The 24,290-nt window shown below is 37.4% G+C and overlaps 1 protein-coding gene across 2 annotated transcripts in view; it reads left to right on the forward strand.

The window, feature by feature from the left end:
• Positions 1–24,290, forward strand: part of IQGAP2 (IQ motif containing GTPase activating protein 2) — a 449,634-nt gene that overhangs the window by 348,425 nt on the left and 76,919 nt on the right. For both annotated transcript variants that reach the window (XM_066273593.1, XM_066273594.1), the window contains exons 15-17: positions 2,263–2,430; positions 12,303–12,445; positions 14,334–14,504. In XM_066273593.1, the coding sequence (XP_066129690.1) occupies positions 2,263–2,430; positions 12,303–12,445; positions 14,334–14,504 (482 nt within the window). The remainder of the gene's footprint in view (positions 1–2,262; positions 2,431–12,302; positions 12,446–14,333; positions 14,505–24,290) is intronic.

The raw sequence follows: 24,290 nt of genomic DNA on the forward strand, positions 1-24,290 counted from the left end.
CAAGTGAATAGAAGTGTAGCTTGAATCATAAAAACAGAAAATCATGGCCCTTCAGTCAATTCCCAGACTCAATTGAGCCAGACCTAGAACCCCTTGAGGATAGAGAAGGCAGGGTCCCCTTGAGAAAAGACTCTGAGCCTGACCAGGTGGTGGCGCAGTGGATAGAGCGTCTGACTGGGATGTGGAAGGACCCAGGTTCGAGACCCTGAGGTCGCTAGCTTAAGCGCGGGCTCATCTGGTTTGAGCAAAGCTCACCAGCTTGGACCAAGGTCACTGGCTCAAGCAAGGAGTTACTCGGTCTGCTGTAGCCCCACAGTCAAGGCACATATGAGAGAGCAATCAATGAACAACTAAGGTGCCACAATGAGAAAAGACTCTGTGACACCACCAAAATTTTATACTGTTTATATTTCGCCCAGGCTTTTTCCAAACAAACCTATGGCCTTTTATTATGGTGACTGTGCTGGGGGAAAGGACATAGACTTTTCAGGGATTACTGAACCCTGGCTCTGAGCTGACACTAATTTCAAGAGTCTTAATATGGTCCAAGCAGTCAGAGTAGGGCTTATGGAAATCAGGTGATCAATGGAGTTTCAGCTCAGGTCCTTCTCACACTGGTCCGAGTAGGTCCTCTAACCCAGTGGTCCCCAACCCCTGGGCTGCGGACCAGGTACCGGTCCATGGGCCATTTGGTACCAGTCCACAGAGAAAGAATAAATAACTTACATTATTTCTGTTTTATTTATATTTAAGTCTGAATGATGTTTTATTTTTAAAAAATGACCAGATTCCCTCTGTTACATCCGTCTAAGACTCACTCTTGACGCTTGTCTCGGTCACGTGATACATTTATCCGTCCCACCCTAAAGGCCAGTCCATGAAAATATTTTCTGATATTAAACTGGTCCGTGGCCCAAAAAAAGTTGGGGACCACTGCTCTAACCCATCCTGGGATTTCCCCCCAGGTCTAGAATGCATAATTAGAATAGACATATTCAGAAACTGGCAGAATCTCCACATTAGCTCAAATGAGGACATTTTTTAAATTTTGTCCTAAGCCTCTGTTTTCATAGAGGAATAGTGTGAAAATTCACATGGCAGTCTAAAATAATCTAGCTTCAAGATTGATATACTAACACTCTACATTTATGAATAACCTGCATAAATTAAGATTCCTAAAAGTCTTCATTAAGCTGTCCATTCATGGCATAACTAGAATCTATCCTGTTCTGTCAAGTCACAGATGCTGTTGAGATGCCTAACTCTTGCTGCAGAGATATGGTATTAAACTTTGGAAGCAACTCCAAGAAACATCTGGTTTTTATATCCTTAGCCAGGAAAAATATGTGTATTTCTCCAACCTGATCTTTGAAGTCTTTTCATTCTAACACACTAACTCTTAAGAAAATAAAATCAAGGTGTGTACATAAGCAATTTAAATTTAAATATGAAACTTAAGGCAGTGTAGTTTTAAGAAAGACTTTCAAGAAATTAGATTGCAATATAGGCACTCAAGTAGCCTAAAAGGATTCCAATTTCTCTCTTAGAGATCAAGTCAATTCAGATGTTCTTTTATTCCTTTTATTCTGTGTTCTTCTCACATTTGGCCTGCAAATATTGCTTCTGGACTTTACATGGGACTCATGGTTCTATTTACTGACTATGAAAGTAAGTGGTTTCCTCGAATGTGCGGCTACACTTATACATTTAAAATACTATATTCTACCTCTGTTCTGTCGCTCGGAAGAGTTGATATAAATAGTTTCTTCTACGCAGTATAACAACAAAAAGATGTTCTAAAGATAAAACCTTTGTATACTCTGACACTGAGATGAAAATTTTCCAATTTTTTAACAGGAATTTAATATTTTAAAAGCATTTTTTATTCTTTAAATGAAGACTTGAAACAGATTCTGGTCACATGTTGTAAGCATCAGTCCCATTCCCAGATAATTCGAAAAAAGAAAATATGTTGGCTCATCGATTTTACCACACACAAGATTTAAAAGGGCAAAGGAACTCAAATCTCCTTCATTTTGGCCTCATGTTCATTTTCACTGAAGCATCTTGCTTTTGTAAAGTAGATTTGTCTCTACTTTTGACTTCTTAGAGCAATGTTTCTGAACCCTAAGGAATTTTTCTAGACATTGTTTTCTCCAATTGGTCTTCACCATAAAATTTTAACACCACAGATATATTGTATAAATGTTTTATGTACCATGTGTAGATCTTTTATTTATTTATTTTTTAATTATTAACCAGGGGTTACACTGGTCATTGATGTTAATCAGTGTTTGGAAAAAGAAGAGACAAGTGATATTTTAGCTGTTTTGAAGTCAAATGTTTGTAATACAAATGACGTGCTCCCCGAATGTGCCAACAAGTACTATGATTCCCTTGCAAAGGCAAAAGAGCGAAAATCCAGAAGTGGTAAGCATTTTTGTCGTTTAGCACAAAATATGATTTTGAATATGATAGTTTCTTGGTATTTTATTTTCTTAATTTTAAGACAAATATTGCTTTCAAATTAACATTTCCAAAAATATTTTTATCATCTGGGGCGAAGGAAATTATTTAGATATTCCTTTTTTGTGTTTTAGAAAGTTATGATTTACTTGGTGGCTGTGCATGGGTGGCACCCACAGACTTGCAGAAATGCAGTATTGAAGGAGATTTTGCTTATTAAGCCATTCCTCTAGTGATACAAACTGATTTTGACACTAGTATTTCTAGTATCATTTGAAACAAATGATACATGATTATACAATATTTAGTAGGGATAAAGAGAAATTTTGAAAACATGGATTAAAGTGCAGTGAAATTAGGCCCCAAATCAGTTTATCTTTTCTCCCTTGAACTTGCCTACTCCAGGACTTCCTATGTGCTGCACTTTGGTGAATGGAGTCAAAATATCTGCAGGTATCCAGTTCAAAAACTTAGGAGTAACTTGGAGTCATTTCTTTCCCAAAATATTTTTGTAAAAGGACTGCTGGGACTCTGTTAGGGGTTGTGTTGAATCTGTAGATCAACTTAAGGAGTATTACCATCTTAACAATATTAAGTCTTCTGATGCATACACATGCATTGTCTTTCCTTTTGAGTAGGTCTTCTTTAATTCTTTCAACAGTTTTGTAGTTTTCAGTGTATAAGGCTTGCATGTCTTTTGTTAAATTTATTCCTATATATTTAATTATTTTTATGCTATTATAAATGTTTTCTTAATTTTATTTTGGAGTTTCTTATTTCTAATATATAGGGATACAATGATTTTTTGTGATATAATTTACATACTATAAATTTCACTCTTTTAAGGTATGCAATTCAGAGGTTTTTAGTATATTCACAGACTTATATAGCCAACACTGTTAGTTAATTCCAGAACATTTTCACCCTGGCTGGTTGGCTCAGTGGTAGAATGTCAGCCTGGTGTGCAGGAGTCCCAGGTTCGATTCCCGGCCAGGGCACACAAGAGAGGCGCCCATCTGCTTCTCCACCCCTCCCCCTCTCCTTCCTCTCTGTCTCTCTCTTCCCCTCCCACAGCCAAGGCTCCATTGGAGCAAAGTTGGCCCGGGCACTGAGGATGGCTCCATGGCCTGGCCTCTGCCTCAGGTGCTAGAATGGCTCTGGTTGCAACAGAGCGACGCCCCAGATGGGCAGAGCATCGTCCCCCAGTGGGCATGCTGGGTGGATCCCGGTCGGGCGCATGCGGGAGTCTGTCTGACTGCCTCCCCGTTTCCAACTTCAGAAAAATAAAATAAAATAAAAAATTCCAGAACATTTTCATTATACCAAACAAAACCCCTATTTCTGTTAGCCATTGTTCCCCATCCACCACCCCTAGCCCCAGACAACCACTAATCTGCTTTTTGTCTCTATGGTTTTGCCTGTTCTGGACATTTTATATAAATGAAATCATACTGTGTCTGGTTTCTTTCACTAGCATAATGTTTTCAAAGTTTATTCAGGTTGTAACATATAACAGTTCCTTATTCTTTTTTGTGTCTGAAAATATTCCATTGTATGGATAAGCCACATTTTGTTCATCCATTCAACAATGAATGGGATTTGGATTCTGAATAATGCTTCCATGAACATTTATGTCAAGTTTTTGTGTGGACACATTGTCATACAAACCATTTTTGTATTTTGGTCTTATATTCTGCAACCTTGCTAAACTCATTCATTCTAATAGTTCTGTAGTAGATTCCTTGGCCACTATCTGTTTTTGTAAAAAGGCAAAAGCTTTTCAATCTGAAGAGAAATCGGAGTATACCCCTGTTTTTGTGAACCAAGTTCTGTTGGAACCCAGCCCCACTCAGTGCCCGTGTCTATGGCTGCACTCAGGCTGCAGTGGCAGAGTTGAGTAGTTGCATCAGAGACTTAGGACCCACAAAGCTGAAAATATTTACTCTCTGGCCCTTTATAGAAAATGTTTGCCAACCCCTGTTCTAGAAGGCAGAAGAGATACTTTCTAGGCAATTAAAAACTGACAACCCCAAATAAATCTATGAACACTGTTTGTGGGGAGGGAAGGTGGATAGGATGATTTTCATCTCTTTCACCTCTGGGTCTATTCCAGACAAAGGTTGGGTGGACCACCAGCCTTTATAGCTCAGTTTAGCTCTCATATATAGGTGTAATTCTATCTAGAAGGTACGCCTCCTTTTAGAATGCTTACCACATAACTACCTGGAATCTTTCTCTTTTATATGGTTTACTCAAAGGTCCATAATTAGTTTTTTCTGTAAGTAGTAGACCAACTACTTTTCTTCAGGGAAATACTTGGGCCCTAGGCTGGAGACATCTGCCTCAGCCTTTCCTCTGACTGTAAATTCAAACTTGATTTGAAAAATGATGACAATTCTCTTTTTCTGTTATCCACTGAGATCCCAGCCCAAATAGAGCCTTCTAATGCCAACTTAAGACCTTTTTACTTCTCAGCTCTTATGCAAATAAAAGAAGATATGGCTGTTTTTTTTTATCACTTTCCTTTTCCTTCCTTCCTACTAAGAGAGTTGCCTTAAAAAGGAAGTTTATTTTTTTTAAGCATTTATGAATCTGACAAATATTGGTAATTGAAAAAATGATTACTCATGATCATCCTAATTTGACTGTACAATATATTTTTCTACAACACCAGCACTTCTAAACAGTGTACAGTTGTCTGACTGCCCAGTTGAAAAGAGATACTTCTCTCTTCCTGGGCATTGAAAAATAGGACAGTTGAGGGCCACTTAAACCAAATAATCAAAAAATAAAAAAAATAAAAAAATCCCAAATAATCAGTACATAATAAAGACTCTTAAAGTTACTTCTGCTTAATTACTTGAATCCATTTTTTTTTTATCATTTGTTTTTTTTTGTTTTGTTTTGTTTTTTTTTTTAAAATAAATTTTTATTAATGGTAATGGGATGACATTAATAAATCAGGGTACATATATTCAAAGAAAACATGTCTAGGTTATTTTGTCATCAAATTATGTTGCACACCCCTCGCCCAAAGTCAGATTGTCCTCCGTCACCCTCCATCTAGTTCTCTGTGCCCCTCCCCCTCCCCCTAACTCTCTCCCTCCCTCCCTCCCATGTCCTCCCTCCCCCCCCACCCTTGGTAACCACCACACTCTTGTCCATGTCTCTTAGTCTCATTTTTATGTTCCACCAATGTATGGAATCATGTAGTTCTTGTTTTTTTCTGATTTGCTTATTTCACTCCTTATAATGTTATCAAGATCCCACCATTTTGCTGTAAATGATCTGATGTCATCATTTCTTATGGCTGAGTAGTATTCCATAGTGTATATGTGCCACATCTTCTTTATCCAGTCTTCTATTGAAGGGCTTTTTGGTTGTTTCCATGTCTTGGCCACTGTGAACAGTGCTGCAATGAACATGGGGCTACATGTGTCTTCACGTATCAATGTTTCTGAGGTTTTGGGGTATATACCCAGTAGAGGGATTGCTGGGTCATAAGGTAGTTCTATTTGCAGTTTTTTGAGGAACCACCATACTTTCCTCCATAATGGTTGTACTAGTTTACAGTCCCACCAACAGTGAATGAGGGTTCCTTTTTCTCCACAGCCTCTCCAACATTTGCTATTACCCGTCTTGTTGATAATAGCTAATCTAACAGGAGTGAGGTGGTATCTCATTGTAGTTTTGATTTGCATTTCTCTAATAACTAATGAAGCTGAGCATCTTTTCATATATCTGTTGGCCATTTGTATCTCTTCCTGGGAGAAGTGTCTGTTCATGTCCTCTTCCCATTTTTTTATTGGATTGTTTGTTTGTTTGTTGTTGAGTTTTATGAGTTCTTAGTAAATTTTGGATATTAGGCCCTTATCTGAGCTGTCGTTTGAAAATATCAGTTCCCATATAGTTGGCTGTCTGTTTATTTTGATATCAGTTTCTCTTGCTGAGCAAAAACTTTTAATTCTGATGTAGTCCCATTCATTTATCTTTGCCTTCACTTCTCTTGCCATTGGAGTCAAGTTCATAAAATGTTCTTTAAAACCCAGGTCCATGATTTTAGTACCTATGTCTTCTTCTATGTACTTTATTGTTTCAGGTCTTATATTTAGGTCTTTGATCCATTTTGAATTAATTTTAGTACACGGGGACAGGCTGTAGTCGAGTTTCATTCTTTTGCATGTGGCTTTCCAGTTTTCCCAACACCATTTGTTGAAGAGGCTTTCTTTTCTCCATTGTGTGTTGTTGGCCCCTTTATCAAAGATTATTTGACCATATATATGTGGTTTTATTTCTGGGCTTTCTATTCTGTTCCATTGGTCTGAGTGTCTATTTTTTTGCCAATACCATGCTGTTTTGATTATCGTGGCCCTATAATATAGTTTAAAGTCAGGTATTGTAATGCCCCCAGCTTCATTCTTTTTCCTTAGGATTGTTTTGGCTATTCGGGGTTTTTTATAGTTCCATATAAATCTGATGATTTTTCGTTCCATTTCTTTAAAAAATCTCATAGGGATTTTGATGGGAATTGCATTAAATTTGTATATTGCTTTGGGTAATATGGCCATTTTGATTATATTTATTCTTCCTATCCAAGAACAAGGAATATTTTTCCATCTCATTGTATCTTTTTCGATTTCCCTTAACAATGCTTTGTAATTTTCATTATATAGGTCCTGTACGTTCTTTGTTATGTTTATTCCTAGGTATTTTATTTTTTTTGTTGCAATCGTGAAGGGGATTATTTTTTTGAGTTCGTTTTCTAATATTTCATTGTTGGCATATAGAAAGGCTATGGACTTTTGTATGTTAATTTTGTATCCTGCGACCTTACTGTATTGGTTTATTGTTTCTAATAATCTTTTTGTGGAGTCCTTCGGATTTTCGATGTATAGGATCATATCATCAGCAAAAAGTGATAGCTTTACTTCTTCTTTTCCGATATGGATGCCTTTTATTTCTTTGTCTTGTCTGATTGCTCTGGCCAGAACTTCTAGCACCACGTTGAATAAGAGTGGAGAGAGTGGACAACCCTGTCTTGTTCCTGATTTAAGGTAGAAAGTCCTCAGTTTTATGCCGTTTAATAGGATGTTGGCTGATGGTTTATCATATATGGCCTTTATCATGTTGAGATATTTTCCTTCTATACCCATTTTGTTGAGAGTCTTAAACATAAAATTGTGTTGGATTTTATCAAAAGCCTTTTCTGCATCTATTGATAAGATCATGTGGTTTTTGTTCTTTGTTTTGTTGATATGGTGTATTACGTTAACCGTTTTGCGTATGTTGAACCATCCTTGAGATTCTGGGATGAATCCCACTTGATCATGATGTATTATTTTTTTAATATGTTGTTGTATTCGGTTTGCCAGTATTTTGTTTAGTATTTTAGCATCTGTATTCATTAGAGATATTGGTCTGTAGTTTTCTTTCTTTGTGCCATCCTTGCCAGGTTTTGGTATGAGGGTTATGTTGGCCTCATAAAATGTGTTTGGAAGTATTGCTTCTTCTTCAATTTTTTGGAAGACTTTGAGTAGAATAGGAACCAAGTCTTCTTTGAATGTTTGATAGAATTCACTAGTATAACCGTCTGGGCCTGGACTTTTATTTTTGGGGAGATTTTTAATAGTTTTTTCTATTTCCTCCCTGCTGATTGGTCTGTTTAGGCTTTCTGCTTCTTCATGACTCAGTCTAGGAAGGTTGTATTCTAGGAATTTATCCATTTCTTCTAGGTTGTTGTATTTGGTGGCATATAATTTTTCATAGTATTCTACAATAATTCTTTGTATTTCTATGATGTCTGTGGTGATCTCTCCTCTTTCATTTTGGATTTTATTTATTTGAGTCCTGTGTCTTTTTTCCTTGGTGAGTCTTGCCAAGGGTTTGTCAATTTTGTTGATCTTTTCAAAGAACCAGCTCCTTGTTTTATTGATTTTTTCTATAGTTTTTCTGTTCTCTATTTCATTTATTTCTGCTCTGATTTTTATTATCTCCTTTCTTCGGCTGGTTTTGGGTTGTCTTTGTTCTTCTTTTTCTAGTTCCTTAAGGTGTGAAGTTAAGTGGTTTACTTTGGCTCTCTCTTGTTTGTTCATATAGGCCTAAAGTGATATGAACTTTCCTCTTATTACTGCTTTTGCTGCATCCCAGAGATTCTGATATGTCGTATTTTCATTTTCATTTGTCTGTATATATCTTTTGATTTCTGTGCTTATTTCTTCTTTGACCCATTCATTTTTTAGAAGTATGTTGTTTAGTTTCCACATTTTTGTGGGTTTTTCCCCCTCTTTTTTGCAGTTGAATTCTAGTTTCAAGGCTTTATGATCAGAAAATATGCTTGGTACAATTTCAATTTTTCTAAATTTGCTGATATTGTCTTTGTGGCCCAACATATGGTCAATTCTTGAGAATGTTCCATGTACACTAGAGAAAAATGTATACTCTGTCGCTTTGGGATGAAGTGTCCTGTAGATGTCTATCATATCCAGGTGTTCTAGTATTTCGTTTAAGGCCACTATATCTTTATTGATTCTCTGTTTGGATGACCGATCTAGAGCCGTCAGCGGTGTATTGAGGTTTCCAAGTATGATTGTATTTTTGTTAGTTTTTGTTTTAAGGTCAATAAGTAGCTGTCTTATATATTTTGGTGCTCCTTGGTTTGGTGCATATATATTAAGGATTGTTATGTCTTCTTGATTCAACTTCCCCTTAATCATTATGAAATGACCATTTTTGTCTCTGAGTGCTTTTTCTGTCTTGTAGTCAGCATTATTAGATATGAGTATTGCTACACCTGCTTTTTTTTGGGTGTTGTTTGCTTGGAGTATTGTTTTCCAGCCTTTCACTTTGAATTTGTTTTTATCCTTGTTGCTTAGATGTGTTTCTTGTAGGCAGCATATAGTTGGATTTTGTTTTTTAATCCATTCTGCTACTCTGTGTCTTTTTATTGGTAAGTTTAATCCATTTACATTTAGTGTAATTATTGACACTTGTGGGTTCCCTACTGCCATTTTATAAATTGCTTTCTGTTAGTTTTGTATCTAGTTTGATTCTTCTCTTTTGTTTTTCTATCATTTGTTTTTGTTTGTTTGTGTTCCATACTTCTTTCCTCTGTTGCTACCTTTTTTAAGTCAAGTGTTTTTGTGGTGGTTTTTTTAAGGGTGGTTACCATTAAGTAATGAAAAGGGTACCTACCATATTCATTGTAGTACCCTATCTTATAAGTATTTCTGCACTTCATCGTCCTTTGCTACTGTTAATCTCCATCCTCTCCCCCCTTTTTTTCCTTTGTTGTCACAGTTTAAGTTTGGTTTTATTGTGTTCTTGGTGGAGCTGTTACTTGTGGTGTTGTTTTCTTTTGTTCTTTGAATCTGGTTGGAAAACACCCCTTAGTATTTCCTGGAGTGGGGGCTTTCTGTTGATAAATTCTCTCATCTTTTCTGTATTTGTGAATGTTTTTATATCTCCTTCATACTTGAAGGATAGCTTTGATGGGTATAGTATTCTTGGCTGAAAGTTCCTCTCTTTCAGGGCTTTAAATCTTGGGGTCCACTCTCTTCTAGCTTGTAGAGTTTCTGCTGAGAAATCTGATGATAATCTAATAGGCCTTCCTTTATATGTTGTACTCTTCTTTTCCCTGGCTGCCTTGAGAATTTTTTCTTTGTCATTGGTTTGTGTCATCTTTATTATGATGTGCCTTGGAGTGGGTTTGTTGGGGTTAAGAAAACTTGGTGTTCTGTTTGCTTCTTGAATTTGAGGCTTTAGTTCCTTGCACAGGCTTGGGAAGTTCTCGTCTATTATTTGTTTGAGTATATTCTCCATTCCATTTTCTTTCTCTTCTCCCTCTGATATACCTATTATTCTTATGTTATTCTTTCTGATGGAGTCAGACAATTCCTGTAGGGCTTTCTCATTTTTTATTATTTTTGAGTCTCTTTCTTCTTCTCTCTGTTGTGCCTCAAGTTGTTTGTCTTCTATTTCACTAATCCTATCTTCAATCTGGGCTGTTCTGTTAGCTAAGCTTGTTACCTCGTTTTTCAGCTCGTGAATTGAGTTTTTCATTTCTGTTTGATTTGTTTTTATAGTTTCAATTTCCTTGGTAATATATTCTTTGTGTTCATTGAGTTGTTTTCTGATCTCCCTATATTGCCTTTCTGTGTTTTCTTGTATATCTCTGAGTATTTTTAACATTTCTATTTTAAATTCTCTGTCATTTAGCTCCAAGGCTTCCAATATGTTAAGTCTTTTCTCCATAGATTTTCCACATCTATTTGTGTTACCTCTCTTTCTTTTGTATCCATAATATTCGATTTCCTCTTTCTTATCGGCATCTGAGGGTAGTCTTATTGATAGCACGCAGGCGCACTCCCTGGCGGCTTGAATGAGCGTCGCTGTGGTAGCTTCCTCCACACCCTCGTCTCTCAGATTCAAGTGATAACAGTCCTTTTGCTTTCAGTTTGTGTGGAACTCCGGAATGCTCCGAGGATAAATTTTTCTGTTTCTAGTTGATAAATTTGTTGTGATTTAGGGGAGAGCTGTCAGACGCGCTTCTCACGGCGCCATTTCCGTGACGTCACTCCTTGAATCCATTTAAATATTATCTGTGAAAATTCACTTGAACTTTGATTTGCTTATAAAGGCAATTAGTCTAATGAACACTTAGCAGCATTTGGCTTAGCTTGGTCTAGATCAAGCTTTTTTTTTTTTTTTTTTTTTTGATTGTTGTTTTTAGTTCTCTGGTCTAGGACAGGAAACACAACAGTTCAATAAAATAAACAGATTTTTTTTTGACAGAGTCAGAGAGAGGGACAGACAGACAGGAAGGGAGAGAGATGAGAAGCATCAATTCTTTGCTGCAGCACCTTTGTTGTTCATTGGTTGCTTTCTCATATGTGCCTTGACCAGGGGGCTACAGCAGAGCAAGTGACCCCTTGCTCAAGCCAGAAACCTTGGTCTTCAAGCCAGTGACCATGAGGTCAGGTCTATGTTCCCACAGTCAAGCCAGCAACCCACGCTTAAGCTGATAAGCCCATGCCCAAGCAGGCGACCTCAGGGTTTTGAACCTGGGTCCTCTGCTTCCCATTCCAACTCTCTATCCACTGTGCCACCACCTGGTCAGGCTAAACGAATTTCTAAATAGTAAATGTAGCCCATGGATTGGTGAAAAGAAAATATTCTTCTTAATCATTTTAAGCCATGAGTGCTGTAGATTATATTTCTAGCATGCTCCTACCCCCATAGTCCTTCTAATATTTTTCTCATTTTGTGTGGTTCTGTAGTATAAGATGAGTCAGAAAAACCAGAATTTTCCTTTTCCCTATTTGGTGATGTTAATGTTTGCATAGGCCATTTTGTACTTTGGATAAAGTTATCAACAAAGGTGTCACTTCTGCTTTGGTTTAATGCAGATTATTGGCCCTCCTTAAATAATGGGTCATAGTCCTTGTAGGTCATTTCTCAGAATAGTTGTGGGAAGGTTTTCTAAGCCAAGAGGATTCTTGCTCATCAGTCTCCTCTGTCTACTGTGGTGTTACTGTTCACATTTACCTTCCTGGAACATACATTCCTTGTTTGCTTGTCCTTCTTGCTGGCCTTTGCAACTCCTATTATCCTTATGAAAAGCTTTGAAACCAAAGCTAGCATTAGACATCAGTCTCTGCTCCTCCCATCTTTGGCTCGGCAAAGGATTGCCATTGAATACATAGTATTCATTAACTTAGACTATCTGAATGCTTGGTGAAAAACATTGTCATTAGATTATTTTGCACATTGAAGAAACTACATTAATGTTGAAGTGTTCAGTGTTCCTCCCTAGAATGTAACACACCTGTTTTCTTTAGTGTCTGCTGAAGGTCCATGGCTCAAACTCACCCTGCAGGAGAAATATGATTACTACTACAATGTTGATTCAAAAGAGAGTTCCTGGGTCACACCTGAATCTTGCTTGCATAAAGAATCATGGCTCACAGGAAAAGAAATTGAGGTAGGAGGCTGGTGTTTGATGAAAAACTGTATTATAAAGATAATTGTGATTTTTTTTTTTGATTCATCAAAGCGATGGGAGGAATTAATTGATTTCTTTGAAGGCTATATTGGAGCAAAGTCTTCATGAGCTAGAGTTGGACCTGGCTCTGTGATTACTAACTTTTAGAATTTATTGTATATTAGCATAACAACACCAAACAGAGCAGGGGGAGAAAGCTGTTGCAGCTTATAAGAAATCAATCTTCAGGTGTTTCTTAACACAAAAGCTCAATTACTGATAATTTCTTAGTTGTGAGTATTCAATGTCTTATTTCTTTGCCCTATCAGCCTACCACACAGATATGTAGATCCTTTAAAAAGTGAGTAATGCTTCCCAGAGGGAAACACTCTTGAAGGAATGTTCACCAAGATTACTTTGGACTTGAGACCAAAAATTGGATCTAAAAATGTGAAAATTGCTGTTTGATCCAATTGCTGTTTGTAGTATATTTAAAGAAAAAAAATGCTGAGAATAATTGAGTTTCATTTTGGAAAAAAAAATAAGTAGAACTCACAAATGTGAGCTTACAGGATTGTTCAAAGTCACCAGCATCAGAGATATTGCAGGACAGCAGTATTATGGACAGAATCACCAGTACGTTATTTACTAAAACTCAGAGAAACAACTGTGGCCTGGGACGGATCAGGCCACCAGAAATCCTGACTGACAAGAAGATAGTAGAGAACATAGTTTGTTAACTAATTTCAAATGTTCAAAGTTTCTACAATTTATGGGAAAATGGCATTGTGGCAATGAATTACTAGTGCTTTGTTGAAAAATGAAATTATGGGCAATAGTAAAAAACTATATGCTATAATTGAGAAGATTTATCAAACTGTGAAGAAGAAGCATCGAAGGATTAAAATTCAGAGCCAAAAACTGTGTATGTGGCATCCAGAAATGCCCTAAGTATAATTTTGTGAAATTGAGCATCAGTCTGTTAAGATTATTACAAAGTAGAGGACCTAAAAACTAAAATAAATTTTTTCTTCTAAACAATCTAAAATTACTGATTTTAATCAGTGAATGTACGCATATGTCTTCTTACAAAGATATTTTTGATAAAAGATGAATAATTATTCATCTTTTATATGATTTTACTTTCATGCATCTTTTATTTTTTTTAATTAACTATCCATTGGTTTCAGTAGCACAGAATAAGAGGCATCAGCCATAGCAGTGAGTCCAGCTTTGGTTGCATCTCTCAAAAAACATAAAAAAGTAAGGCCAGTTTACAATCCACATAAAGACTTCTCACAATCCCCCTTCTTCCTTTTTTCTCGTTCATCTAGGTTTTCCCAATCTGCCCATGACGGGGCTTTGTCTTCCTTCCCCCTGCCTCTAACCTTCTGCCACAAGTCTTTTATTTTTCCCCAAATTTAAGTTTTCTTCAGATCATTGTAGAGGCTGCCTTCTCTGTCCTGGACAAGAGAGGCAGCATAAAGACCCGAGGACCTCGTGGGCTGTCTTTTCCTGGAAGCTCAAGGGAGAGAGGAGGTGATACATACTCTTACTGTAATATCCTTGTCCCTTTTATACTCTGCGGAGCCCAGGCCTCATGCCTGGGAAGGGCCAGCATCATCTGTATATCTCCACCTCCAAACCCTGCAGTCATTCAACCACGTTCTCATACCAACTCAATACAACGTTTAGACAATTCCAAAATCATGTCACTAGAAGGAAGCTAAGCCAGTTCATCCCTTGGCTTTGGCCAAATCTGTTTTTTAAACCAAGCCAGAAAGAGCTATCCATATCATTTTCTGAAACATGAAATTTTTAGAAGCTATTCTATGTGCTTCTTTCACTGGCTGTGTGAAGTATAACCATAAGAAATGTCTCTTGCCAGGACATTGTACAGGAAGTCACAGCAGATTACATTTCTGAGAAGATGTGGTCTGCTCCTGAAGATTTTCTTCTTCGCTTTCAAGCCACAAGCTCAGGACCCCTCCTTAGGAAAGAGTATGAAGCTAGGAAATCATTTTTGTATGATCAAGAAGAGCATGTGGTCAAAATACAGGTATGTGACTCACCTACTACTAGCTGCAGCAAACTGTCATATCCCTTGAGAAATGTTTTATTTGATAATAGGACAGTCAACTACCAGCATTCTAATAAATAAATCTGACTACAGATTATTTTCCGTAATCAGTGCCACCACATCTGCTTTATTACACACCAAGATGTGAAGGATATTGAATGATTTTTCACCTATGGTCTTCTAGAGAGTATTCAGGAGCACTGTGGATCCCATAGGCCCGCCTGTCATCCTCCTAGTCAGAGCCAGAGGAAACCAGACTTGAAATCATGTTTCTCTGAAAAGTTAGATATCCTGTGTCAACTACTATCTGACTCGGGTTCTTTATGAATTGGCTTCTTAGTGGTTAGTGGCTGATGAGTGGCCTCTGAAACAACAGAAGAACTATTGAAATAGATTTAGCATCGCCAAGAGTGTCCTCATCATTATATATCTGTCGTTCTTTATTTAGGTCTTAAGGAAAATCCTTAGTCCAACTTCTTTGTTAAGTTGTTCTTACACATGCATCACTTGTCAGAACTTTCTGGGTGGTCAGAGAGGAATAGGCCAGGTTTAGATGTTTCTCCTCTATTCCCCTAGCACCCTCTACCAGCCACCATGCTGGCTACCAACAGGCAGTGCATTCGTCCTTTCTGCTGCATCCAAAGTGATACTGTTATTGACGGACAGAGTTTGATGTGTTTTTGCTTTGGCCAATAACTGAAATTTCCTATATTGAAAGGTGGTATGTTTTTTTTTTTTCTTAAGTGAGAAGCAGGGAGGCAGACAAACTCCTGCATGTGCCCAACCAGGATCCACCCAGCATGCCCACCAGGGGGCAATGCTCTGCCCATCTGGGGCCTTTGCTCTATTGCAACCAGAGCCATTCTAGTGCCTGAAGCAGAGGCCATGGAGCCATTCTCAGCACCCAGGTCAACTTGCTCCAGTAGAGCCTTGGCTGCAGAAGGGGAAGAGAGATAGAAGAGAGAGGGGAAGGGGTGGAGAAGCAGATGGGCGCTTCTCCTGTGTGCCCTGACCAGGAACCAAACCTGGAACATCCACACGCCAGATCAATGCTCTACTGGCCAAGGCCCTATATTGAATGTTTTTAAGTTGAAGAGCTACTCTTTTGTGATCATTGGTATACTTATCTGCTTCCCCAAACTAACTATAATATCATTCAGGACAGAAAATGACTTTTCAAAACTTGTATACTAGCATCTTACACATAAGTGCTCAAATGTGTGAATTTGTCAGAGCTTAACATGTTAGAAGGCAAATAATGATGATTTTTAAAAGAAATTCCTCCTATAAACTGGTACTCAAAAGGACTTTCCAATAATTTTCCAGTTTATTTCTTCTTTAAACAAATGGTAGACAAAATACACAGGAAATGAACAAAAGCATAAAAATAGAATCCACTGATGCTAAGGCTCTGATTTTGTACAAAATATGAAGCGTGTCAGCTGAAGTGACACATTTGGACTAACCCTAAGCTCTCCAGTCTTAGGGCATGGAGCAATGTTGCAGTTGGAAGAGATTCTGAAGAGCCCATCAAATAAAATCCACCTGGTACTAGAACCCAGGGCTGATGTCAGTGAGAGGGCTGGGGAGGACAGAAACAGTCACTTGGAGAGTTTTACCTCCACTTCAGCTGAAGCAGCTAGATTGAAGAAGATGCCGTTGAACTATAAAGTCACCCTGCCATGCCTTTTTTTTCCAGTATTCTGACAGCTTTTTAACAAGGGAGGAATGAGGTTTAAAGGCAAGCTATAGAGTGGAGATGAATATACATAGTAAAAATTTGCTAACCCACAGAGCCTAAGGGTCATGAACCACAGGGGATCATGCTAATTTCATTTCTTGTCAAAGTGGCTGATTGAACCTGAATTGGGGGAAATTATTTGAAATCTGAAAACTTCCTCTCTAGAACAACTCAATGTTCCTAGCTGGCTGAATCAGCCCCAGGCACCATAGTCTTAACAAATTCAGAGAGAAAGCTTCCAGCCTGAGCCCAAAGGATATACTCCAGCCCCACCATCCTCCTACTCTCAGCCTCCTCCCAAGAAACCGAACAGTGGTACAGAGAATAATACATCTTATGCCCTGGCTGGGTAGCTCAGTTGGTTAGAGCATCATCCTGATACACCAACATTACAGGTTTGATCCCCAGTCAGGGCACATAGAAAAATCAACCAATGACAGCATGAATAAAGTGGAACAACAAATCAATGTCTCTCTTTTTTTCACTCTCTCTTCCTCTTTTCTAAAATCAATTTTTTTTTTAAAGAGTACATGTCATCAAGAACTAATTCTTTATCTCAGTGCTTATGGACAAATTAGAAGATGCCCAAGTAAACATGAAAAGTCAAGAAAAATCTATATAGCCATTTTGGGGAGTTTTTGTGTATGTGCGTCTGTGTGTGTGTGTGTGTGTGTGTGTGTGCGCGCGCACACACACACAGTTAAATATATATAACACTTTACTAAATTTATTTTAGATTTTTAAATTAATATTCCTTGGTAAGATTGCTTATGACTTCACTTTCTTGTGTCTGCTTTTTTCTGTCACTCTTGCAAGAGGTTTGTCAATTGTATAGATTAAAAAAAAAAACTAGATCTTTGTTTTATTGCCATTCCTTACTTATCTGTTTTCAACGTCATTAATTTCTACTCTTGTTTTAGTTCTTTTTTTCATCTGTTTGCTTTCGGTTTATTTTGCTCCTGTTTTCCTAGTTCCTGAGGCAAATCCTGAAATTCATGATTTGAAATTTTTCCTTTTTTTAATGTATGCATTATTGTTCTGGCTTTTGTTTGTTTGTTTGTTTCTGCCTTCTTGTAGGTTACTAAATTTAAACATTTTTAAATTCTATTCTAATTTAATTATAATGTTTTTGAGTATACTTTTTTGTAAAGCTTTTTTAGTGGTTGTAGGTACTATGATAGAGGATATATGTATATATGATATATAATCACAGTCTACTGTGGTCATTATTTTATCAGTCTGAGTGCAGAAATTTTACCTTCCCTCAAATCCTATCACTCCCCTCTCTTCCCTCCTTTGTAACATAATTATATTATATATTTCCTGTACATTTATTCATAACTACATCACACAATTTTATTTTTGCTGCAACAATCAAATATAGTATAGAAAACTCAAGAGGAAAAGGAAAGTCTATTGTGTTTATCAATATATTTTGCATATTGTGTTTCTTTTCCTTCCTTTCTGATGTGAGAGAACACCCTTTTAAGGTAAGTCTGTAAGTGACAAATTCTGCTGGATTGTGAATTGACAGCTCTTTGTTTCTCACACTTGACAAATGTGCCGCTTTCCCTGCCTCTAGTCCACTGTCATACCTGTTATTGCTCCCTACAGGGAAGATGTCGTTTCTCTCTCACTGCAGAGACTTTTGAGAGCAGTGAGAGAGAAATAACCATATTGTTTTTGAAAAGTAAGAAGGCTCTGATAAAATTGCCTACATTTAAGAATGAATAAGCCAGCACCTGACCTGTGGTGGTGCAGCAGATAGAGTGTTGACCTGGAATGCCAAGGTTACTGGTTTGAACCCCAGGCTTGCTCAGTAAAGGCACATACAAGAAGCAACCACTATGAGTTGATGCTTCCCACTCCCCCCACCTTTCTCTCTCTCCCCTCTCTCTAGAATCAATAAAATCTTCTTTAAAAAATGAATGAACCAGAAAGAAATCTCAAAAAAGAAAATTTTATATGAAAAATGAATATAAGTCATAAAATATAAATGAAGTAAACATTTAAGAATATTCTTATTCCAGGAGACAGAGGAATTTTTATAATGATACTGCTTTGTGCTTTCAAAATATTTAGTAGGACATGGACTCAGTGCAACAAAACAGCACAATAAAATGGAAGGATAACTGATAGCTAAAGGGAGGAAGAGAAATGACATCAGAGACTATAAGTATACTTAGAACTGCAGAATGAACGAACAGAAAATAACTGAAACACATGGAGAACATTTAAAAAATCACAAAAAGCTGAGAAAGAATAGGTGATTTAAAATACATTTTCTCATCTGCAAATGATAATACCCATTTTATTGCAAGGTTGTGTGGACTAAATGGGATCATTCACATAACAACTTTGCCCCATATATGCTCTTAAATGTTCAATAAGTTAGGAATAATGGGGTGATAGAGATGATGACTCCAAGAACAGGTAATGGAGAGCCAACATTGAGATGGTTGGTGTGGCACAGGAAGAAACCAGAAAAATTCAGACAAGAAAAAATTGACAGTTACAGTTTGTTTCTTTTTCTTGAACTGAAGAGAAATAAAATGTACTTTTTAGGGGAGAAATACCAAAACTTGGCCCTGAGAATTATTAAATTTTTGAACTGCAGATCAGAGAGTGCCACAGCATTCAGGCAAACAAAAAAGAAACAAGCTTCTGTGAAGCATCTCCTGTTTGCCAGGATCAGTGGCACAGACTGCAGGCTTGAAGGAAGAAGGTGGCCTGATGTGACAGTCCGTCACACTGTTTTACTGTAACTGACTACTCTTGTAAATTGCTGGATTTTTACCTTTAAGCTGAGAGGGAAAAGATATCAATGTTTAGGGCTTTCTTGGCTGAGAGATCACACAATAGTTTGCACATCAAAGCTGGAGTTGGTAATTTGAATATTACTGTCCTGGGTGACCTGTTGCTAACTAAAGTAACTGGTTTGAGTGAGCCAGATTTTCTAAAGATTGACAGTTGCGTTATGTAAAACAAAGGAGTAACCTCTGAAGGCTAGATATTTTGAAAGACTCCTTTGTTACAGATACGTTACTCCAGAATATATATACATATTTATGGTAACAAAAAAAAACCCCAAAAGATTGCTATTATAAAATTTCTACAAGTTTTAATACTAATCAAGAGAAGGAGATGTTTTTGTAAATGCCTTCTGTCTCTAATTATCTATTAAAAGCTGCTTTTAAATGGCTTTATGGGCCCTGGCTGGTTGGCTCAGCAGTAGAGTATTGGCCCGGCATGTGGATGTCCTGGGTTTGATTCATGATCAGGGCACAAGCATGACCATCTGCTTCTCCACCCCTCTTCCTCTCCTTTCTCTCCCTCTCTCTCTCTTCCCCTCCCACTGCCATGGTTTGGTTGGAGCAAGTTGACCCCAGGCATGGAGGACAGCTCCTTGGCCTTGCCTGGAGGTGCTAAAATAGCTCGGCTGCCAAGCAACAGAGCAACAGCTCCGGATGAGGAGAGCATCATTCCATAGGGGGCTTTCCAGGTAGATTCCAGTCGAGGGTCATGCGGGAGTCTGTCTCTCTGCATCCCCACTTATCATTTAAGAAAAGTAAAATATAAAATAAAATAAATGGCTTTATGGTTGATAGTTTTGTCTCCTTTACATTTCATCAAAAGGAGTACTTTCGTTCCAACTTTATATCTGTAATTGTTTCTAATAAACAACCTTTAATTAGAAGAGCCACAATCGCAAGGCCTTGCTCAGGAATTTTGTTGTTAGCACAAAATAAGAAAAACCAGCCTTGATGGAACTAAAACTATGATCTGACAGAGGAGTCTTTAGAATTTTGACAAATAATAGGCATGTAGTGTTCTGTGTCTATAGACCAAAAATTCTATACCCAGCTGTGTTGCCTCCGTTTGGAAAGGCAACAATAAAATACAAATACGGAAGGATACCAGAAAAATCTACAAAATCAATAAAGAGATGAAACAAAATGAAATCTCAAGTAAAATACTATCAGTGAGCACTGAATTCTTAGTGCATTTTAAAAATAGAACAGAATGAACTTGAGTGCTCATTCTACCAGTGCAAGAATGCTTCAATATTAGGTCATCTGTTACTATGACAGGTTGCTAATCCAGAGTATTTGTGACTCTGAGCTAGTAGAGATAAGTTCCTGAAGTTTAGACAATTTTAGAGAGGCAGAGTGGGAAGTTGAGCTACTCTCAACATCTTGTTTGCCTTTCAGTTTGGATCAAGGAATGGGATATATTATATATGTTTTCATAATTGCAGTTCTGTGCTTTAAGAGTGTTGCCCACAAAAACATGAAGCACCATTGAGACACATCACAACAAATGTTGTTATTACATTGCCATGGAATCCAGTGACCCACAATTGTTTGTAACGTCAGAGAGCAGTTTCTCCTGTCGTCTCAGAAATGCCATACTGACAGATCCTATGGTGGCATTTTATAAATTGGATGATCAATTAAAATTTCTTTATTACTGAAAGTATGGAAGATATACTAGCACTGTTATTGCCTGGAAACTCCACCCAGATCTACTGAATCTTAATCTGCATTTTTAAAATATCTTCAGATGATTTTGTATTCACATCAAAATATGAGAAGCACTGGGAAGCTCACTCCAGTTTTAAACCCTCAGATAATTTATCTTCCTGTATAATTCTTTATCACCATAATGGCACAAAGGAGAAAAACCATGTGTTCATTTCAATAGCTAGAGCAAAGCCATTTGATAAAGTTCTAAATCCTTTCCTGAATTTTCTGTTCCTGAAGTTTAGTCAATTTTATGTCTAATGATTGTATTAAAGTTTTAGTTTTTAAGGAGATTTGCATATTCTCAGTAACATATTTTGCAGATCAAACATCAATTTACCTCTCGTTTATTAATTTGCCCTACACTATAGTATTAGAATTTTATCCCTTCATATTAATTGTTAACATTACTCCATGTGTGGTTTTTTTTGGGGGGGGGGGGGTTGGCTATTTTGAATGTCATCTTGATTCTGTTTTGCTTATTTTTGTCATACAGAAAATGTATCAAGTTTATATATTTATTTTATAACTAGTCACCTCAAGAAACTCTGTTTTTAATAGTTTTTAAGGTGGCCCTCATGAGTCATAATTACTTTTTACACTTTTATTTTTTTTAAATTTTGTAATCCGTCAAGAAATACATTTATATGTCCTTATTAGTGTAGAAAACTATAAGATGTTGGCCTGACCTGTGGTGGCACAGTGGATCAAGCGTCAACCTGGAACGTTGAGGTCACTAGTTCAAAACCCTGGGCTTGTCTGGTCAGGGCACATATGGGAGTTGATGCTTTCTGCTCCTAGCCCATTTCTCTCTCTACCTCCCTCTCTCTCTCTTTCTCTCTCCTCTAAAATGAATAAATAAATAAAAATAATAAAAAATTAAAAATTAAAACTATAAGATGTTAGGGACATAAAATAATTTGTCCATTTCCAGAAAGATAAAATATAGGTACTTTCCCTCTTGCTCCAAAACAACTAAAAGCCGCGAATATTATATGTAAATAAAGATAACATTCTTAAGATGGAAAGAAAAAGCCAGACTGGGTAGGAAACTTGGGACCCAAGAATGACATACAGTGATAAGTGCACTGGTTTTCTTTTAGCTTTAGCTATCCCAGACTTAATACTGAAGAGGCTGACAACTCAGAAATGCCAACATGTTCAGGCAAAGGAAACCCCCAACAAAAGTCGGCTCTGTAGCCAAAGGACCAGGAAAGGGATAGTCCAGCAAGAAAGAAAACTTTTAGACAGTACCCACTCTATTCTAGCAAATCATCACAAAAATAAGCAAACAAACCAACCTGTAGCTCCAAACACCCATGCCAGCAAAGGCCAAGTAGGGAACCTGGGCTCCCACTCTTGCGGATTATAGCAAGGTACCCAGACACCAACAGAGCCTGGATTTCCATGGCCACAAACAGTGGCAACCCTCTCCCTGCTGGGTTGTGTTGAAGGAAGCATGGTAGAGAATGAAAACTTTGATCACCACCCAGTAATAATGAGAACACACATGCACACATACCACCTCCTAGTGTCAGTTGCAGTAACCTCGGAAGTAATAAAGGGGCACTCCCAGCCAGAGCCTAATGGGTAGTTGGAGCTCCCCCTTGCACCCTCCCACACAAACACAGCATGAGAACCACCTTTTCTACCTCAAGTATCAGATGAAGAAACTAGACCTCATTCCTACTTGCCAGTAATTAGACATTGCCCCTCATTCCCTTGCCTAAACAATGTCAGGGAAAGCCACCTAAAACAGAAAGATTAAATAAGATCTGGCGTTTCATTCATAATATTCAAGTTTCAATCGATAATCAACATTTTAAGCACCACGCAAATCACAACTTTAATTTTAAACAGATAAGCCAATCATAGAAAGACAAATACCATATGATCTCACTTATATGTGGAATCTAATGAGCAGAATAAACTGACACACAAAGTAGAAACAGGCCTGGACACATGGAACAGACTGACATCTGTCAGGGGTGGGGGTTGGGGGGCTGGATGAAAGAAAGTGAAGGGATTAGGCAAAAACATATATATGTAACAAACACATGGACACAGAAAACAGTGTAGCAGTAGCCAGAGAGAAAGGGTGATAGGGCTAAGTGAAAGTGGGCAAAGAGGGGGAAGGGGGATGGAAAGAAAGTTTGCTTGAGGAAGAGGGCACATGATGCAGTGTGCAAACCTATGTGTATGGATTGTGAACCAATATCATCCCAATAAATTCTATTAATAAAAAATAAAAATGATTAATAGTTGCCAACAGTCGTAAGAGAGATGTTATCATTATTGACAAGGATTTAAAGCAGCCACCATAAAATGTTACAATAAGCAATTATAAACACTTGAAAAAATGAAGTCTCAGGTAAGAAAAAAGATACAAAGAAAATCCAAACATTTTAGAACTAAAAGAATAACATGTCGCCTGACCTGTGGTGGCGCAGTGGGATAAAGCATCAACCTGGAATGCTGAGGTCGCCTGTTCGATACCCTGGGCTTGCCTGGTCAAGGCACATTTGGGAGTTGATGCTTCCTGCTCCTCCCCTTTCTCTCTCTCTCTCTCTCTCTCTCTCTCTCTCTCTCTCTTTCTCTCTCTCTCTCTCCTCTCTGAAAATTGAATAAATAAAATCTAAAAAAAAAAAATTTTTTTTTAAATTAAAAAAAAAAAAAAGAATAACATGTCAAACTCGATGGGCTCAACAGTAAAATGTATGCAATACAGGACTGAATCAGTGAACTGGATAATAGAATATAAGAAATTACCAAATCTGAATAAGTGAGAAAATATTGAAAAAATAATGAACAGAGAGCCTGAAGGGATCTGTGATCCTAATGAAAGAGTTAATATTTGTGTCTTCAGTCCCCAGAGAAGAGAACAATACTGAAAAATCGCTGAAGAAATATTGGCTGAAAAGTTCCAAAGTGTGGCCAAGCACATAAAACCACAGATTCAAAAAGCTGCATAAATGCCAAATAGGATAAACTTAAAGAAATGCACACAAAAACGCATCTCAGTCAAACTTCTGGAAACAAATGACAAAGAAAAAAAATTCTTGAAAACAATGGAATAGAAATGGCAGCTTATCTCAAGGGGGGGATACAATTCTCATGACAGATCTTTATATAAAAGCTTTCGGGGACCAGAAGGAAAAAATCACAACATTTTTCAACTGCTGAAAGGAAAGAGCTTTCAACAGAGAATTCTTTATCAGCAAAAATGCCTTTAGGAATGAAGGGGAAAATCAAGGTATTCTCAGGTGAAGAAAAGCTGAGGAAACTTGTCACCAGTGTACCTGCTCTATGAGAATAGCTAAGAAAACTAAACAAAAAGAGAAATAATAAGTGATGGCATTTTAGAACACTAAGAAGGAAAAAAGAACAACCAGAAGAGTAAAAATACAGGAAATAATATATTTTCCTTTTCTTCTTGAATTTTTAAAATTATGTTTGACAGTTGAAGCAAAAATTAAAGCACTGTCAAATATGATTCTAAAT

This window comes from Saccopteryx bilineata, chromosome 4 (assembly GCF_036850765.1).
Source record: "Saccopteryx bilineata isolate mSacBil1 chromosome 4, mSacBil1_pri_phased_curated, whole genome shotgun sequence".
Taxonomy (NCBI): Eukaryota; Metazoa; Chordata; class Mammalia; order Chiroptera; family Emballonuridae; genus Saccopteryx; species Saccopteryx bilineata.